The sequence below is a fragment of the Zosterops lateralis genome, assembly GCF_965231275.1.
Source record: "Zosterops lateralis genome assembly, chromosome: 2".
NCBI lineage: Eukaryota > Metazoa > Chordata > Aves > Passeriformes > Zosteropidae > Zosterops > Zosterops lateralis.
Genome location: NC_139763.1, coordinates 95,241,336 through 95,261,460, shown reverse-complemented (window position 1 = coordinate 95,261,460; position 20,125 = coordinate 95,241,336). Strand labels below are relative to the sequence as shown.

Here is a 20,125-nt window from a genome sequence, read left to right as displayed (position 1 = left end):
GGAGCTTAGCTCAACAGAAAACTCTAACAATGTGTGTCAAAAGACATTTCTAAATGTAAAGGAAAAATCCAGTTCTTCTGATGCTGCAATCAGACCAAGTACCCAGTCAGATTTTTAAATAAGAGCTAGTCAACAGAGGTTTATAAATATATTTCCTTACTCTTACTGTAAAGTCAGTTCATACTTTAGCTAGAAAGGCATCAATCAAAAATTTTGAGAACTGCTACTATATAGAGGACAATTTATTTTACTTATTCCCAAGGGATATTTTGTGAAGGTGAGAATAAGTCACCTCAAAATTAGGGACAATAAGATACATAATCTGATTTACATACAAAAAAGTGAACTTGCAAGTACATTGAACAGAATATCAGTAAAATATCTAGACATATAAATGAAAAAAACTTCAATTGTGGTAGTTAAAATAAATATGACTACAATTAGCAAGCATTTTATCCTTTTTGTACATTATTGCACATTTATAGAAGATGTATTTGTACTTGTTTGGTGTTGTGAAATATGTTATGGGGTTTTTTTTTGTAAGAGTAGGCTATGTGTTTTGAGTAATGTAAGTATTTTACAATATCTTAATGCTTATACTCTTAAGAAAGAGAGGAATGCCATATCTTCATAGACTCTTAGAGAAAAATAATCATAGCAGTGATCTGAAACACAGAATGAACGTATTTAGTGGAAATCACAGAATCATAGAGGGGTTTGGGTTGGAAGAGACCTTAAAGATCAGCAAGGTCCACTTACCCTGGCACTGGCAGGATCACCTTTCATTACACCAGGTTGCTCAGAGCTCCATCCAACCTGTTCTTGAACACTGCCAGGGATGGGGCATCCACAGCTTCTCTGGGCAACCTGCTCCAGTGTCTCACCACCCCCAAAGAAAATAATTCCCTCCTAATATCTAAAATATCTAAACCTACTCTCTTTCAGTGTGAATCCATTCCCCACTGCCCTGTCACTGCATGCTCTTGTAAAAGTCTGTCTCTGTCTTTCTTGCAGGTTCTCTTCAGGTACTGGAAGGCTACAATTCAGTCACCCCAAAGCCTTCCCTTTTCCAGGCTGAACAATCCCAACTCTCTCAGCCTTTCCTTATAGGAGAGGTGCTCCATCCCTCTAATGGCCTTGATGGCCTCCTCTGGATCTATGCCAACATGTCAATGTCCTGTGTGTGCTGGGGACCCCAGAGCTGGGTGGAGCACTGCAGGTGGCTTCTCACAAGAGCAGAGTAGAGGAGCAGAATCCCTTCCTTCCCCTGCTGGCCATGCTGTTTTGGATGCAGCCCAAATACAATTGGTTTTCTGGGATGCAAGTGCACTTTGCTGGATCATGGCCAGGCTCTCATCTACCCCAAGTCCTTCTCCTCAGGGCTGCTCTCAATCTGTTCATCCCCAGCCTGTGCTGATACCAGGGGTTGTCCCAGCCCAGGTGCAGCACCTTGCACTTGGTCTTGTTAAATCTCATGAGATTCCCATTGGCCCTCTTATCAACCTTGTCCATATTCTTCTAGATGACATCCCATAATGGCATCTTGAAATACTGAGTATGAACCTAACAAGTGAATTAGTCATGCTAATACAGTCTCCTTCTTAGTGGATGACCTTCTAAATTTATCCCTTGTTTCAATTTTCAGAACTAAATCTTCCCTACCTTCTGCTATTTGAGGTATTCAGTGATGATCAGTACCCAGGTCATGTGTTACTAACATATGTATTAGAAAAAAGTGGCTGTTGGTGGAAGAGTGTTTTGTTTTAGTTCAGACAGAACACTCCTCTGGTCTCCCAAATGTGTGTATCATAGTGTCAAGTGCATCAAAGTAACAACTACAAGTGACTGACAAAACTAGAATCTCCAAGGCAAGAGAGGCAAAGGGAAGACTGGTCACAACTTTTCCAGGAAAAACTACGGTGTGTAGTCAGTCACATCTTCCCAAGGAAAAACACATTTTCCCAAGGAAAAAAGAAAAATGGGAAAAAAAAAACTATGGACTCATCAGCAAGCAGAGGTGTTTGAACAGACCTAGTGATCTAGGCTGCCCAAAATCTGAAGAAATCCTCTGAGATGTTTCTTTCTATAACCAGTCTTCTATAAAGTATCTCTTTCCTTTTCTGGTGTTGAATCATTCATGTTTCTCGACACAGCTCTTGTGGAAGATTCTGCCCCACTGTCAGATCCAACACTGAGTTGTAAATTACATTTTCCTTCTGCACATAAGTAGTATAAGGTTCCACTTCCATCGTGTCATCCTAGCAAAACAAAACCAAAAACTGTGAATACATGGTGAGTTTAGCTTGGCAAGACTCTGCAAATCTTTCATCTGGACTGAAGAAAATAACTGGGAAACAGTGCTCTCATATTTACTCCTCTTCAACTAAAGGAAAAAAGCCCTCTATTTCTTTTTCTACCAAGGAACATGGATAGCTATGTCTGTCAAAGATTTGGAGAGTGAAGCTGAGGTATTGTTTCACTTGCCTCCTTTATCTTCTCTTCTACTCCACTTTTGTTGGCCTGAAAAAAAAAATTATTAGGATCTAATTCTCTAGAAAGAGCAAATAATATGCTGGAGACTTGACCTTGATTCATTCCTCATCAGTCTGCAGTTTCAGTCTACAGACAAGCTAATAGAAGTCCCATGACATGACAGCAAGAACGCTGGTACTTAAACCATCATTTAATATTAATGCAAGTGTGTCTGTCTACGACAGCTGTGAGGGAGGGCAGCAGAACAGCAGGAATACTAATAACTAGAACTGACTAAGTCTCTTCAGAAACTGAAGCATCTTTTCAAGTTGATAACAGAATTTGAGTCTAGTGTACACTGTGGGTACACAGATACAATATAATTGTAACACACCTTGTCTGCGTAGAGATGCTTTTATTTGGCTTTGGCAGCAGAGAACAAAGACAGAGCTTACAAGTGAATTGCTCAGCTACACAGGAAGGTTCTAACAACATAGGGAATCCAAAAATATCTTCCAGTTTCCAGATCAGCTCTCCTTCCCTTGTCTTGAGTATGACTGTTTCTTTGACTGTGGATTGACCGTGCAGGATAAAGAGAGTGGCCTTCAAAACTCACACATTATCATTCTGGACACCAAAAGGGATATTCTTTTCTCTTGGTGTCTGTTAATCTTGTTGCTTAATCTTCCTGTTCACTAATAGTTTTCTTAATATCCCCCAACCCATGCTATTGACTGCCTTCGTGATTGTTGTTTGGAGAGCAGTTGTGGTCAGAGTATCTGATATGACAAGGAAAATGTGGTGGGACTCACTCCTTGTTAAAATTAAAGGATGGCATTAGCTGAGTGTTTGCTGTCGGGACACACCTCTAGTGTTTGCTCCAAGTTGAAGTTATGGTGAAGATAAACTTTATTCTGTCTTACAAAGAGCTAAGAGTAAATATATCAGACGTAGTAGTACCTACTGAAAGCTGAGAGTAAAAATCTAATGTTTTCCCTTCACTGATCATGTTTCCAGGGCTACCAGAATCACCATGATTTGGTGATAGTATAATTTGCATCATCCTCCTTACCTGTTGGGAATGTATAGGAGCAATTTCAGGAGGCTTGGTTTTGTGGCATAGACTGTGAAAAAAAAAAAAACACCAACAAGTATTAAATCATGTTTGGCTGCATCACAGCTTGGTTTCTTTGATCAAAAACTTATGAAACATTTATTTTTCTTGTCTTTAAGAGTAAAACTTTTCATGTCTCTCTTTCCTTGACTTTTGATCCTGAGATTATAGCACCCTGCCTTTCTTAAGAGGTCTTTCCTTGTGTTTGTGGGAGCTTATACATAAAATGGAAACAGATTAGAATCAAAACCCTCTGTAAAGATATATATTTTGCAGTTAGTGAAATTACATTGAACTAATTCTTCACCTCTGAGGGAAGAGGCCTGAGAGAAAAACAGTTTGGAACAGGCAAATGAGGAACCTAGCTGAGGTTTTTCAGTACAGGTGCTAATTCAGCCTTTCACTGCACAAATTATTTCTGTAGTTTTTCCTCAGAACTACTTTATTTTCTTCATAGGAAATCCTAAAGGGACTAGAGCTCAGCTTCACTGAAGGAATTTTTTAATAAATACAGATACAATCTGCTGTCCCTTCTGTTCATATGGCAGGCTGGCATTGCTCAGTCCTCTGGCATTTAGTGGAACTTATTAGGCAGCAGAACCAATGCCCTGATCTAACCAAGAGAGATACTGGCGGACTATCACAGTGTCTGAAGAAGGTTTACTCCCACAGATTCCTGTCAAAATGAAGTGTTCCCCTTTAGGAAGCAATGCAATCAGGGCCAACTTCTTCCCATTTATATTTTACTCAGAGGCATTATGTGTGTATTGCACAGTGCATAGTGTCTGCAGTACAGAAATATTTGATGTAGATAATTTGGTTATTCACAGCAGCACAGACTGACAGAATCATCTGATTTCAGGACACGAAGAGTACTTTAAAATTTCTTCTAGCACTGGACAGTTTTTCCTTTGCACCTTAGTATACATACATACCTATCACTGCGGAGCTTGAAATAGTAAATGACAGCCAACAAGGTGATAATGACCAGAACACAAGCAATGATGCAGGCATACAGGAGAAAGTTGGTTTTCTCTAAACATAAAGAGACAGTCTCAGTTATATTTTTTCAGTTTCTGTATAATTTCAGTAGAAGATTAAAGTTGCTTTAGTGCATACATGCATTTTCAGCATGCTTGTAAAACAAATAGAATGTCCTTCAGCAGATGGAAAAGTTAGTAATGAAACTTTGCTGAGAAACACAAATGGAGTCTGTGTCAGAAGCAGAAGAAGATTCCACAAATCTCACAGTGGTCACTCATATTTTCACTAAGCCACACCTGAGTTTCTCTCAAGGACTCAGCATTTCTCAGTAGTCATATATATTCTCGAAAGCAACAAGAAAACCTAAGACCAGAACCCAGGGGTCATACAGTGTCAGACATTCACAACTTGGAATGAAGTAATGTATTTTTTTCTGTTAGCCACTCAAGACTTGGGTCTCCATCTCTCTTACCATGACATTAAAATTTGCAGTAAAAAAAAAAAAGTCCTAATATTCTCATTCTAAGTGATAATTTGAACACAAAGATATGACTGCTTTCTCTCTGTTTCCAAAAGCATTTCCACTATGAAAAGAACACTACCACACTTATATGTATCCCTTTTAGGGAACCAAACATTAGGAAATAGTGTCTAGAACACAAACAAGCAGGTGATGTTTCTGGGCAAAGGCACACTGGGATGATACTCTTGTCTTTGCAGGACTTCACTGAAGGTTTCTGTATCTTTGAAACTTTCCTTCCTAGGAGGAACAAGGGCTGACAAAGCTGAACAGGGATTTGAAGATGAAAAACACAAAGGGAAGCTCACCTGAGGGATAGCAGGCTATGGACCGGCTCCAGTTCCCAGCTGGGTGGGACACCATGCAGGTGGTCATATTGGTTCCATTGGTGCTACAGTTTGTGAACTTGCTGAGAACAGTCACTGTCCCATTGTTGTGGCGCTTCTCCTCTGCTCTGGAGCTGCTCTCTGGGAGCCAGGAGAGCTGAGCCGGCGGCTTCCCCGCCGCTGCCTCGCACACGGGGCTGCCCTGCTCATCACAGTACAGGCTCAGCCTTGGGGGGGCTGCAAAGCACCAGCCAGGGGAGAGCATGGAGTTAGTTTGGCACAGCTGGGCTGGAATCCTCTTGTTCTCCACCCAAAATGAACCCAGTGAAAAGAATAAGTTTGAGGGGGTCATCCCATCCCATCCCATCCCATCCCATCCCATCCCATCCCATCCCATCCCATCCCATCCCATCCCATCCCATCCCATCCCATCCCATTGCAGCAACATGAGCCCAAAACACAAGAGACAAAGAACAGCTGTGTTTGTCCCTTTTGCACAACCCTCCTCCATCCTGTTGAGCCTTACCACAGCCATTCATATCCTCTGTGGGTACATGGGAAATTGCTTCACACCTGTCATTTCTAACTAGACAGTGAAAAAAAGGAACAGCAGAAAGGAGAAGAGTTGTGGGAAATAAGGAGAAAGGAGACACAAAGATACTCCCAATGAAATGCATGAGTTTATCCCAGCAAGAATCATAGAATCACAGAATGGCTTGGCTTGGAAGGGACCTTAAAGATCCTCTAGTTCCAACCACCCTGCCATGCAAAGGGACACCTTCCACAAGACTGGCCTTTAACGCTGGGACAGCTACAGCTTCTCTGGACAATCTGTTCCAGTACCTCACTACTCATTAAGAATATCTTCTTAATATCTAATCTAACCCTACCCTCTTTAGTTCAAAAAAAACAAGCTCCACTTTTGCACATTCCTTACCCAGCACGGTCAGGTTGTACGTTGTTTGGAAATTCCCGTCTTTTGATGCCATTTCACAGCTGTAATTTCCCTCCTGGGCTATTCCCACTTGCCGTATCTCAAGGGCAGAAGGCAGACCTGCTCTGAATTTCAAGTTTATGTTGTCACTGCAGTTTCCTCTGTGTGTCTCGTTTCTATCAGTCCTGTATACCAAGTTGCAAAGGCCTTCAACCTCGGAGTTTATTGTCCATTTGAACATAGTTGTATTTTCTTTGATAAGGCAGGTGAGAACTGGGCTGTCACCTACTGTGGTCACTAACACTGTGTTAGTGTTCCCTGAGGAGAAAAAAAGAGAACATGTGAGAAGGAGCCCAGGAATTGTGGTCTGGACTTCACAAGGAAATGTCTGCAGTGGCACAAACAAGTGTGAGGCCATGGCTGTGTTCATCTGCACGTTGTCTGTCATCTCTTATTACAGCTCTGGATTATGGAGCCAGGGGCCCATCATGGCCTATACAAATTTCCCATTGAAGATCATCCTGGTGGATAAGACTGGATACTGGAGGAGGACCCTACTCCTGCCCATTGTCTTTAGCAGTTCCACATCCAAAGACTGCTTGTACCAGCAAATCCTCCAGGGGTTTGCTCACAGGGCTTAAAATACAGAAATATGACTATTGCATCTGGCCACATGATAGTGGCTTTTCTCTGTAACTGTTGTTGCCAGAAAAGTAAACTTGTACTTCTGCATTCATATCAGAAATCCAACCCCGGGCAAAGGCCTCGTCTACACCTCTCAGGCATTACCCAGGCACACATAACCATGGTGGAGCTTTGTGCAGGAGGAAAGGATTTTGCCTCCTGTCTCAGGGTTTTCTGATATGTGCATTAGTGTTGCCTACATGTACAAAGGCAGCCTCTTTTATGAGGCACTTGTGAGACTGAGGGAAATAAAGAGTCTGATGTGCAAGCTGTAATCCAGTGTGAAAGCAGGTGAGGGAATGGGACTTTTGTGTCCTTTGGCTTCTGCAGAAATTAAAAGCAAGCAATCTCTAGATGCCAAACTGTATGTGAATGAAACTTCACAATTAATGGGTTTATAAGAATAATACCCATAGCTGCACTCCCAATAAACCTCTGTTTACCACTTCACACTTTTCCTCTTAGTAGGTGGCCATTAAACTTTGGGACAGTAAACCACTGATCTCTCAGTTCTCCATGTCACTGGTGGAACATGAGTTGCTGTTTCCTTTGGCTGAACAAAGGTTTTAGTGGCAGTCTCAAAGCTGTGTGTGAGGAGGAAAGCAGAATGCTATTTTTAAAACCTGCATTGATCTAGACAGACAACTAAAGTTAACCAATCTGATTGGTACTGACAAACAAGTTTTTCACAAGTCATTCCAAAAATATTAACCCCCTCCCCAAATCTTACAAGCAAATACACTAAAGCAGCAATTGAAAGTTCATCTGGAATAGGCAAAGAATTAGAAGATTCCATTTTTGCATGATTAGTCAAACCCTTGTCAGTCTTCCTCCATGGTACAAGATCTGACTTTGTTGGGTTTCACTACCCCCTACCCAGATCTGGAATTATATTATTTCTGCTGTCCAGCACATTAAGAAGCCCAGTTCCTGAACATTTACAATGCTATAAGAAGTGGTTTTAATGAGCATCAACTTTAAGTAATTGGTCAAATCATTATTATTAGCCTCTGAGAAAACTACAGTTGGTTTTACCTTAATAATATTGTCTGAAATCTCGTTATCTTCTTAATCTAGATGAATGAACCATTTCAGCTCAACTGCTTCTGGTTTTATTTGACTGTTTTCTTGGGAAATGATTTCTGACTTGAAAATGAACACAGTTGACTGCATTTTAAATCTTTACGTGTTCCTTTAAAGGTTTTTGCCTTTTCATTTTGGGCATTAAGTATCCTTTGAGTGAAGACACTTCAGCTGTTAAGGGTGTTCTGTGATGCATTATTACTCTGGAGGTGTTTTTAAATGAAAAGATTTTTCTCTTTAATGGCATTCCAAGAAAATCTGAGGGGTGTGTGTGTTTTAAACTCAGATGATTTCCCCAGGAGCAGAACTGAAAGGTGTCTTTTGTCTCGTGATCCTTTCTGGATGAGTTCACTGAGTGTCTCTGAAGACTGGACAACAAAGTGTTTCCTCTCCTAGTTTATCATTGCTGAGAGTTTCAGAGCTCCAAGTCATGCAGAATATGTCTGACCCCTACTGAAAATGACTAAACAAACCTAAGCACTCAACCAGCCCGTGTGTTGGAGCTGGGGTTTAGGATAATGTTTGCAAATGTTGAGCAAGAATGACAGTGCTGTGCATATTGAACTGTGTACACTTTCATTTACATATTAAAGCAGCGGCATTTTTTTTGTCTGTCAACTCAGGATCTCCTAAGCAGCTCATTTCAATGTCAAAGTTCCCCAACATAATGGGTTTTCATGCTTCAGGCCTATAAAGAGACAGTGAAAGTGGTGCTTTTTTGCCATGCCTTTCTGTGATATTCTCCTCTGAATGAATCAGGTACCATTCACTTCAAATAAGAAACCACATCAGAAAGCTTAAAATCTGCTGAGTCAAGTTTAAATAAAATTTTAGCTTTACAGAAAATTTGTAGAAGGATTATGAAGTCCCCTGTATCTTTTTATTAATTTAGAAGGCTTTTAGTAAGACAAGATTTTTCCCCAGCTGTCACATTAATTAGTAAAAAATCTTCTTGTTTATCTTATCCACACAGCTTCCTACTTTTGCAAAGACATCTCATTAATATAAAAGGTTAAACTGTCTTCACTTTACTGCCCTTTTATTATTAGAGGGCAGGTAAGCAGCTCTAGTGTAAATATTCATTGTGAATTTTCTTTCTTGATTTGCTTTTTTTTCATGCTGCTTGAAACATGATCTTTTGAATGCTTTTGCAAAAGAATATGTCTGACAAAAATCCTTAAAGGTTTGGTTAATTTGTGTTTCTGAAGTGACTTTGAAGTGAGTCACAAGCAAATCAGGACTGGGCCTTGGTAATACTTGATGGGGAACTTCCAAACCATGAAGAATAATGTCATCCATTTTCATAGAAGTTTCTGATGAAGTTTCTATTTCAAGCTAAAATACAATCTCAGGAAGTGAGATAAAAGTTGCTAGTTTTTACCACAGAGTTAGCTTTATTCAGAGGCAAGCCAAAAATGCATATTCCCAGAAGTTAATATGTAAATAGCCATGGGATCCCCAAGCACAAAGGCAGTTCTTTAAATAGAAATTATCCTCATCCTTATCCTATCCTATCCTATCCTATCCTATCCTATCCTATCCTATCCTATCCTATTCTTCCTGGTCAGCCTTAGCATTTCCTCCAGTCTGAAGATCTGTCTAGTACCTCAAGTTGGATTGAAGTTGGACATATTCTGCTTTCTCTTTCTAATGAGCACACCAAAAGCCATTTAAGTATCTAAAAGTATCTTTTATTAGAACATAAATCAATATGCCAGAACCTGACAGTTCTGCAGGGGACTGGCTTTACTCGTGGAAGTAAAAGACGTGAAAATAAATCTCCTCTGCTCCCTCTGCCCCTAAAAAATAGGTTCTTTCCCTCAGTCCTCTTTTCTATTCCACAAGCTTTTTTTGACTTGTCAGGTTGCACATTTTTTACATGATCACATCTGAGCTCCTTTTCCCTCACTTCCATGACTTCTTGCGGGTCTGCTACAATCAAGCCCTTTGCCAAAGTCTCCTGATCAGCTTCCTTTGTCCTTCTTATACTGCCTGCCCCAGCCTGTGCTCTTGGATATGTACTCAGAGGCTCTGAGGGAAGACACAATCTTCCCTTTCCTCTGGGAATTCCACTCAACCTAGAGGGTGAATGTCTGCTCTGCGGGAGAACTAAACAAACAGAACTAAAGGAGAACTAAACAAACAGCTGTGGTTTATTCCCAGCTGGCAACAAAGCCCCACACAGACAGTGGCTCTCTCTTGAAGACTTCCCCTACAGTAGAGAATCAGAAAGGTGAGAAAACTCTCAGGTTAATAGGTAAAGCAAAAGCTCTGCAAACAAGAAAAACAAAATATCCCAAGGGCAGGTAGGTGTTCAGCTATATCCAGGAAAGCAGGACTGTATCATGCATGATGGTGACTTGGGAAGACAAACATCATAGCTCCAAGCATCCCTTCTTTGTTCTTCCCCCAGTTTTATGTGCTGAGCATGATGCCACATGGTCTGGAATATCCCTATGGCCAGGTGGGGTCAGCTGTCCTGGCTGTGTTCCCTCCCAGCTCTTTTGGACCCACAGTCCACTCACTGGTGGTGTGAGAGTCAGGAAAGGCCTTGGCTCTGTGTAAGCACTGCTCAAAACATCCCTGTCATGTCAACACAGTTTCCAGCACAAATCCAGCTCCACAGTAACCACTATGAAGAAAATTATCTCTATCCCTGCCAAAAACCAGCACAGTATTCCATTCTGTTAAAGAGAAAAGGTTTAGTGCTGCAAGTGTTTTCATTCAGACCTCTCACCACACCACTGTTTTCTGGAATGGTCTTTTCATGCTGCAAATTGGCTAATAGTCATTTGCTGCCATTTCCTCTGTGATAATCAACTGGTTTATGACCAGTGCATTAAGGCAGATATATGGCATCCACATCAGCACCTATCTACTTAAAGGCTCAGAAACAAACCAGCACATTGCACGGCTACATATCTCAAGGTGAAAACTCATCTTACAGCTGAACTCACAGCTTGCTGTGGCTGAAAAAGGGGATATTTAGTGCAGCAAAGGCCTCATCCTTTGTGGGCCTGCAGAGAACAAGTGATCTGAAGAGGTGTGAGCTATTGGTGCAGCATCTTGGTGCAGTGCTAATTGTAGGACGGTAATTGAATGTCAGCACTGTTAACTATTTCATTGCACACAAGAGACATGAAATGAAGGGTCACATATTTATTGTAAATAACATCTCATTTTCAGTCATGTTCTTGACCATTGACTTGACTCTGGAAAACAGCAATCATTTTTTCTGTTAGCCAGAAAGAGCAGAGCTCAGGAACCCAAGAGTAGGTGCTGTCTGTCACACTGATGTAGAAAACAGATGAGTTAGATTCTGGGAGTTCTGTACAGCACCAGACTGAGCCATTTTATTTTGGTAGTAAATGCAAATCCATTGTGATCAGGTTTCACCTGGGAGACTCATCTGACAGTAGCAGGTCTTTAGACTGAGGTCCTCCAATTTGACTCTAGCCTCTGAAATCTATCTAATTATGCCATCTCTCACTGTCTCTCCTTGACTGTTGCAGAAGGCTTCAAGCCATGTCTGAGAAGGCTCTATTGCAATGCATTGAGTGCACATTCCAATGCACTGACAGATTCCACTTTTATGTTTGAAAATGGACACTCTCTCAGGAAAAAACAAACTTGGTTGAGGAGTTCACACTTGTCTTTCAAAAATGTGCTGGTTATTGTTGTCATGGTAAGATTACTGTAATTTGAGAAGATTAGGGGAAGATCGCTCCATTTTTTTCAGTGTGGTTTATGCAGTGTGTTTGACAGCTCTCATGAATAACTAGTTGCACCAGCTTCTTTGCAGTATCACTTGTTTCGTCATTTCTCCTGTTTCTCACATACTTTCTCACACTAAAAGAAAAAAGGTTTTAAAAACAGGAACATTTGATTGTGAAGCCACTAAACTTTTGAGGGGAATCACTGCAAAATCAGAGACAGCTACGCAGATTGAAAGTGCTTTTGGTTGCTTTCAAACACAAAAGATTTCCAGCCTCTGTTATTCTCCATAGCAGGTTTTAAACCACAATAGAATTTTTAATTGCCTCAATTTCCATGACAGCTTCTTGCAAAATTTAACTGTTAAAGAGTTTTTGCACTCTAAAGAGATTGCTTTACTTTCTCAGACATATTTCTCAGACATCCTATTGATTCTTTATTTCTTACTGTAACATTTACCAGCACATTTTGATGCATCTTCCCCCTACACCCCCTGCAGATATTAAACTTAGCGATATAATGAACTGAAACAATGATCATACCACAGCCAGTGACTAACTGTGTCTTGGAATGAACGTAATATATGAGTCACAGCAAGTCATAATCAAAAAGGCAGCACCGGACACTTGGAAGAGTTTAGATACAAGTCTATGTTCTGCATCTGTTTTCCCCTTCTATTGCCACAGAGTTCCTGTGACACCCAGCAAGGCTTGTCTGGAATGGAATGAAATAAAGATAAATAGCAGGGACTTGTACTAGGGTAGGAATTGCTACAGTACTGACAGACTCTTATATAGAGTAGCTTTGTGACTGTGAAAACATAGTCCCAACAGCACAGGATGGAGTGTAAGCTAAAAACCACCTCTGTGTTTCAGGTGACAAGTAGTTAGATTATAAATTTCATTATAGGAACGCATCAAATAGCTGACCCACGTTCATATGACTGTTTCTTGAAACCTAGATCACAGCTTTTTCAGCATGGATGTATCTTTAAAAGGACACATTAAAAGACTCATACCTTTACTGCTAGTTTCACACTCACACTGTTTTATCCAGACTTATCATTGTTCCTTGAAAAGATGTCCTATTCTCCTTTCATTCTAGTTAGGCTTTTTCCTTATCTTCAGAAATTCCTTTCTTCCTAATATTCAAATTCTTACTTTGTTTTTCTTTTAACACATTTCTTTTGTCACCACTACCGTGCCACTTGGAGTACTTTTCTTGCCACCAGTACTGTCACTCTTTCTTGCTATTTCATGCAAGCTATAAGAGTAATCTCATGCACTTTGTCATTGGTTCTACAATATGAAGTGCTCATAGAATGGCTGGATTTTTTTAGATTGCAAATTTAAATATGACTTTGTATGTTGCAGAAGGCTGAGGACACTGATAGACAGCAACAGCGATCCCAAGGTTTCAGTCTTCCCATCCAAGGCGGAATATATCTTTGCAGTTGCCAGTTCCTAGTGTGTAAGTTTTCTATGACCTTTCAATTTATTTAAGCTTTCTCCAGTATCTTTTCAAGCAGACTTTCAAGACAGCTGATTTTGAGGGCAATGAAAAGACACTAAAGCTCACTTAGGTAGAGATGTGTTTGATACAGTGCCCCTTTGAATAATATTAAGCTGAAAGAATAAAGAGACAGCTACATGATGGATAAAGAACTAGGTTAAGGAGAGAAAGAAAAGGCATTTAAATGGAGGTGCCAGGTTGAAGGTAACTTGCTGATAATGTTTCTCAGCAGATGATTTTTGCTATAATTCTGTTTAACATTTTTACTAATGGCATTGGCTGTATCAGGAGTGTGGGAGGAAATTTCTTGAAAGCAGGAAGAATGCAGTGTTACTAGTGTAAAGAATTGATATGTCACACAAGAAGAACCAGTTGACCTTGATGAGTAGAATGTTAGATGTGTGCTGAAATTCAGCATCTAAAAATGTCATAATAATAAAAAAAGGGACTACAACAAATTTTGGCTGGAAAGTAGAATACAGAACCATGCCTTAATCAGTATTAAAACCACCTTTTCAATAAAATAGGTGCTTGTTTTGGTGATAAAATTGTTCATGAAAAGTGTTTTCTAATACAATGCCTGCAATTTGATTCAGTGATTTATCCTCACATAAATAGGTTATGTCTCAATATAATACAACTGTGTAGAAAAAAAAAAGGGATGGGTACACTTCTTAAATGAAGAAATTAGTTGGTGTTTAAATGACGTATCAGAGTCATGCAGTTTAGAGAACAAACACAGTTGGCCAAATCCTCAGCTGATAATAAGTCATCACTGAACTTCATAACCTGTCACATAGTATACCAGTCTGGCTGTAAAATTTGAACTTTACTATTTTTGAACTGTACAAAGTAAGTACAGATCTAGATCTTCCTTCTTGAAGAATGTGAGCTGGAATGGATGAGGGCAAAAGGGATTTGCCGTGGATGTCAAAGTATTGGGTAGTATTGATTTCAGAGTAGCACTGTGACACCATGTGTAACAAAGTGCTTCCAGTTCTCAGTGTAGAAACAGATACAGATTGTTCTATATTTTGTCCTATGTGCTGAACTTGGCCTTTTACTCATGGCCATGTGAGAAGAAAAACCAAGTACTCTTCACTTACGCTTAAGCGGTGTTTTCCTACTATTCTAAACAAAAATCAATCATTGTCTGCAAACTGTAGGTTGTGTCCCTTCTTTTTCATATTTTGCAGAGAGCAGCTAAGGAACTGCTGTGAAAACATACTTTTTGACCTCACTTCTACATGGTTAAAATCTCAGTCATACCTTGCTCAGTGCTTACCTTTAGCATTGCAGTTTTCATCCCAGCATTGTCTTATTCAACACCAAGAAAAGGCAGCGTAAGAAAATCCTCTATGCTTTTTTTCTTATGAATGATTGCACCTCTAACTACAAAATATATCAGCTGTGAGTTGTAAGTAGCATGTACTTCTAGAAGTGCACTCACAGTTAAAGAAAATCTGCTTGCTTTGTAAGTCATGAAGTATGTGGCCAGTTTGGAAGACTGAACTTCCTTCTTTCCGTGGTTTTTAAAGCAGACAAGTTCGAACACGAACGCACTCTGCATTTGGACCACAACAAAGTAAATGTTGGTGTCATAAGGATGTGTTTGGAAGATTGTACTATGGCAATTTAGATGTGCTCTAAGAAAATTTTTGCTTTATTTAATGCTTTAAAAAGAATTATTTTTAAAGAATTTGGATGAGAAAAACAGGCTGCTTAGATTCAGATTTTTGGGGGTAAAAGAAGTCAGAATTAGTCCAGCACATAGTCCCAAAGGAGCAGCAAAGAAAAAGTGAAATGGAGACAAATGTAAGTTTACCATGATAGGGTTTTTTAGGCTATGCTTTTTTGTATCTAGAGCAAGATTCCACCATAAAGTAGAATAGAGGGCAACAGAGACAGGAGCAGTGAAACATACTAGGACAGAGAGAGCCAAAAGGCAATAAAACATGAGTACACTAGTGAAAAAGAATGTATTGGTATTAAGGAAAGAAACTAAATGAAAACAGTAGCATGCAAGGAGGTTATGTATGCAGGCAAACTTGAACGGTAGCTAGGTTGCTCTGTAAATCAACTTTACTGTAATTCACCTCATAGTCTATTATTCCAGCACAATGTCACTGACTTCAGTTTTTCACTATTGATAAAACTGAACAACCGTAGGGAATCGAATCTCATTACTGATAATGGATTTCTTGCAGCTTCCTGTGAAGCACTTGGACATTATCCATTGTCACAGGATACAATACAGAGGCAGCCAAATGCTGCAAACGTTATTTCAAGAAAAAGAGATTTATTGCATGGACTTCTCATGGAAGATCTTGCCTGTCCTTACCGCTCTCCCTTGTGTGGTACAAAACCATTTGAGGTGTCATGGGCGGTCTGTTCAACTAGAGAAATCTTCAGAGCATTACCAAAAATATTTTAATGTTGAGTCTTTTTCACTGCTGCTACTGAGGATTGTCACAAAAGGATTTTTAGTAGAGATCATATTCCAACAGATGCAGTAGCTTATTATCCAACTCTACCTGAGGGCAGGTCTAGGTATGACAATTAAGAAGCAACCTCAGCCTTTTTTCTGAGCTGCTCCATCTCCTATGGTAAAAACTAACCCAGTCACACAAAACAACATGCTAAGGAAATGTTAAGGAAAATGTTAATGGAGATAAAGTCTGGTTACATACAACAAGTTTTCCATTACTGTATTTATTTTGGAGTAGCTCACTCTAGTCTTCAGAAGGTGGGACATAGTTCCTTCTGAGCTTCATGCAACACTGAAGACTAAAATTATCTGGAAAGAATATGCACATTGGATCAGCTTGACACATTTAGCTTGTGATCTCTGCAGAAAAAAACCCCTTGCCACTAGATCTTGCTCAGAAGAACCACCCCAATACTGAAGGAAACAAATTTAGGAGCAGTGCTAGCTAAAATTTCCCATCAAAAGTCGGATGCTTTTTATTGGGAGTAGGCTGGGGGAAGAGGTGAAATTAGATTTTAATGGAACATCTTTTTCTACATTCTTTGAAGGGCAATTTAATTGGTTAACCAAGACACCAGGAAGTTAAAACCCAAATACCTTAGGGTGAAAACCCGCCACTTTTTGGCACTGGACTTTTTTTTTTTTTTAAATATTTCCAGTAAAGTGAACTTTTTAAAATATTTTTTGCCAGTAGGATTTCCCTTTGTCTCCCCATTTTTCTTCAACATTTTCTGGTGTATCCACACTCCTTTACTTTTTGAGCAGCTGTCTTCAAAAATGTAGACTGTCTCTGATGCTGACATAATTGATCTGCATGAATTTGAGCAGGTTCCGCAGTATTCTTTTGAGATAGTTCTTTACCTAGAGAATAAGGACAGCTCTTTTACTACCAGTGTGCCTATTGTAAGGTTAGTGATCCAAAGTTTAATAATGTTCATGAAGAATTTAATTTTTTTTCCAGTGGGTAGCACTGAGGTAATGATTTAGAATCCCTCATTAGTCACACCAAACACATTATAGATGGGTGTTCCATCACTGCCAACAATGACTGCACCTGTTTTGCTTTAAAATATCACAAAGGAGATATTTTTCTTTTCTGACCGAGTGCAATGAAATAAGTCATGTTCATGTAGTTTAGTTCTGTCTGTCCATAATAGGAATGGTCACATGCACATTAATATTATTCAGAGATGTCCAAAGTTTAATTTGGATTTCATGGACCTATCTGCCTTCTTCCTCCTGTACAGAAACAGTTTAAGTATTTGGAACTGCTCCTCAAATCCTTAGTTCCATTATCAAATCCCTGGATTGCTGTATGGTGTCTGGAAGAGCAGAAGCTCTAAACATGCAAATGAGCAATATGTTGGAAATATTAACTGTTGTAGCTAAACTGCATTAAAATGAAGTCGATTACACTAAAAGACAAAATTTGGACTGCCATTGCCCTTGGCACAAAAGCCTTTTCCATCTTGATACCAGCCACACTCCTTAGAACAAAATTCCAGAAGCTGCTCCCCTCTCTCAGCACATCAGTGAACTTCCACTTCTCCTCTGAAAGACACAAGAGATCCCTGCTCTATTTCAAAGAGCCTGCAGCCTCTCTTCAGCAGAATCTACGAGTCCAAAAGCTTCAAGTTCCCAAACACTTTCCCAGGCATATTTTTAGTGTGTTAAAAAGTTCAGTTTCTCAGATGATGTGAGTTTGGAGGTCTCAATAAAGAGTTTATTTGTGACAAATTGTATGTGCCCAGCTGAGGGGGTCACTACATAGTTGCCTACATGGAAGTCACAGGGAAAATACCTGGCAGCCTTGTGACCACTAAGAAAAGAGGAGCAGGAGTGGGTATTGGGAAAGCATACCGTAATAGTGCTTCGTAATTTTTAGCACTTAATAAAAGCCACAGAATTATTTATAGTTTTTATAGCAAGAAAGGAGCTGTGCACATTTCCCATTCTTACATCCCAGTGGCCGATTGGTCCCAGTCAGACTCACCTGCCAATCTCATGACCATGGTGATGGCGAGCAGCACAAAAACAGACACAGTCTTCTGAACAATCTTCATGTTGGTTCCTGCTTTCATGGCTCAGGCAGCTCCGTCACTCCATCCATGCCTCCGCCAGCCTAACTGTGGCCATGGGGAGCTTTTCTTGCCTGCCAGTGCATCCTCAGCAGCCAGTGTCAGTGTTTCCCCTCCCCCTTTCCCATGCCTCTCCTTTAGCCGTGCATGCTCCTGACTGACTGGCTCCTCAAAGCTGGAGAGGTTCCTCCTTCTGACTTTTCAGAGCACTTTTCAGAGCTTCCTGTGCTGAGAACCCAGGCAAACACCGAGGAAACAGGCTGAGCAATTCTGCCTTCCGTTCATTGGCTCTCCTCAGGACGCTGATGAGTAAAGATAAACCCTGCAGCAGAGTTCAGAGAGAGTAAAACCAGAGGAGATTATTCAATGTTGAGTTTAATATCAAAAAGGAAACCTTAGTCTTGGGAAACTAGAGAGAGACTTATTCTTCATGTTTCTTGCTATTTTTACTTCTGCTACTTCTTTATCACACCTTTGGCACAACCTCCAAAAAAATTCTTCTGCATGTCTTTGTGAAAAAAAAAAAAAAAAAAAAAAAAAAAAAAAAAAAAAAAAGAAAAAGGCAGTCATAAATCTTCTCTGTAAGTGACATTTTCAATTATTTCTCTCTTAAGTACTTACTTAGCACATGGAATTCTGCACTTCTTATATATATGCACAGCCTCATGTGAACTTTTATGTCCAGGCCTTGTGAACTCTTAAATAAGTTGTAGGTGTACCCTTACTCCATCCCCACCCCTGCCAGCTGAAATATTACAAATCCAAACCTTGCTTTTTGCAGAGTCTGAAAAACATTGTGAATATGGAACAATTTCCAGAAAAATTGCAAAATGTCTCATTTTGGAGGGCTGAAACAAGAAAACAGTAAATATTTCCAAAATGAAACAATGATACTTCACATTTAAATTATGCTTTTGTTTAGAAACTGATCTAATTTGAAAGGGGAAGAAATCTGTATAAAAACCAAAATATTGAGCAATATTTTTTTTTTTGGCACAACTGAAATTACATTTTTCTCTGGATGACAAAAACAAAAAATAAATTCCACTATTATGTGCCCTTAATCTAGTGCAGGCTTCCCATGCCTCCTCTCAGGCATCCACCTGCTCCAGTGTGGGGCTGCTCCATGGGCTGCAGATGGATGTCTGCCCCACTGTGGACCCCCATGGGCTGTGGGGGCACATGGTCTGCACCACTGGCTGCAGTGGCATCCCTGCTCCAGCACCTGGAGCACCTCCTGCCCCTCATTCTCTGACCTCGGTGTCTGCAGGGCTGTTTCTTTCACACATTCCCGCACCTTTTGCCAGGTGAAGTTGCTTGGGCGTTGCGCCCCCACTGCTTAAATGTGTTATCCCAGAGGATGGGCTTTCCAGTGAGCAGCAGTGAAGTTTGCATGCTGAAATTTCACCAGGTGACACCGTGAATTTTATGGGTACTAGAAGCTGTAAAGAAATGAAGCACTCTTTGTGCACAGAGACCTGTTTTCACAGTTTGATAAGGTTCCTTTCTTTTACAAAATTTTTCACCAAGTGCTTTTACTTTTGTACCAGCAAAGTGATGAAGGTACTTCATGGAGAAGAGAGAAGCCATCTCTCTGGGTGTGGTGAGAGTGAAGAGATGGGATGCATAAAGCAGCATGAATGTTGGTATCGTGGGGAAGATGCTGAGCAATGTGGGAACACAAATAGGACAGACAGGAGTTTTGTGCAGACGAGAAGGATTTGGGTAAAGCACGTGTGTGTGTAGTATGTTAGTCCTGTACAGGGTGAATTAACAGCTGCAGAGTCCTGTGGCTCACTCTGCTACTGGCAACATAGTCATTTTCCTAAAAATTTCCACAGGAAAATACTGTCTTTAAATAAGAAACTGGGGTGTCCTTTGAGGAAAAGCCACCTCAAAAATATAAGGTTAAATCAGTATTTTGAAGAGAAGTGATGATTTTTCATTTAGCTTTGTCTTAAACTGCCTTTCTCTTTTCCTTGTTTATGAATAAAAAAAAATTGAAACAACAATTATTGTGGATAAAGACAGGTAATATTTGCAGTCTTGCAATCAGAATGAAGAAGAGACTTGCCCTTGTTCAGAGGGGAAGGGTGAAACTGTTTCAGAATGAAAAATCTGTGTTAAATATTTGTCACCAGAAATTGAATGTCACCCACATCTTTCTCTGAACAATATGTTTGGGGGTTGTTTTTTTTTCAGAATACTCTTGTGTG

General features: G+C 40.0%; 1 protein-coding gene across 2 annotated transcripts; it reads right to left on the bottom strand.

Moving 5' to 3' along the window:
- Positions 1-272: 272 nt before the first annotated feature.
- LOC310905997 (cell surface glycoprotein CD200 receptor 1-A-like) lies at positions 273-18,665 on the bottom strand. Of its 2 annotated transcripts, XM_083854956.1 has the most exons (6): positions 17,825-18,665; positions 6,354-6,668; positions 5,399-5,653; positions 4,522-4,621; positions 3,545-3,596; positions 273-2,258 (listed from the first exon to the last, which is right to left on the bottom strand). In XM_083854956.1, the coding sequence occupies exons 1-6, from the start codon at positions 17,910-17,912 to the stop codon at positions 2,136-2,138; spliced, it is 933 nt and encodes a 310-aa protein (XP_083711082.1). In that variant the 5' UTR covers positions 17,913-18,665; the 3' UTR covers positions 273-2,135. The 2 variants fall into 2 exon arrangements, with proteins under 2 accessions (XP_083711082.1, XP_083711083.1); XM_083854957.1 differs by lacking the exon at positions 4,522-4,621.
- Between the last annotated feature and the right edge of the window lie 1,460 nt (positions 18,666-20,125).

Coding starts and splice junctions, on each gene's coding strand:
- LOC310905997 (XM_083854956.1), bottom strand. CDS start 17,912: ATGAAAGCAGGAACCAACATGAAGATTGTTCAGAAGACTGTGTCTGTT. Junction 6,669..17,824: donor CATGGTCATGAGATTGGCAG/GTGAGTCTGACT, acceptor TTTTCTCCTCAG/GGAACACTAACACAGTGTTA. Junction 5,654..6,353: donor GTACAACCTGACCGTGCTGG/GTAAGGAATGTG, acceptor GGTGCTTTGCAG/CCCCCCCAAGGCTGAGCCTG.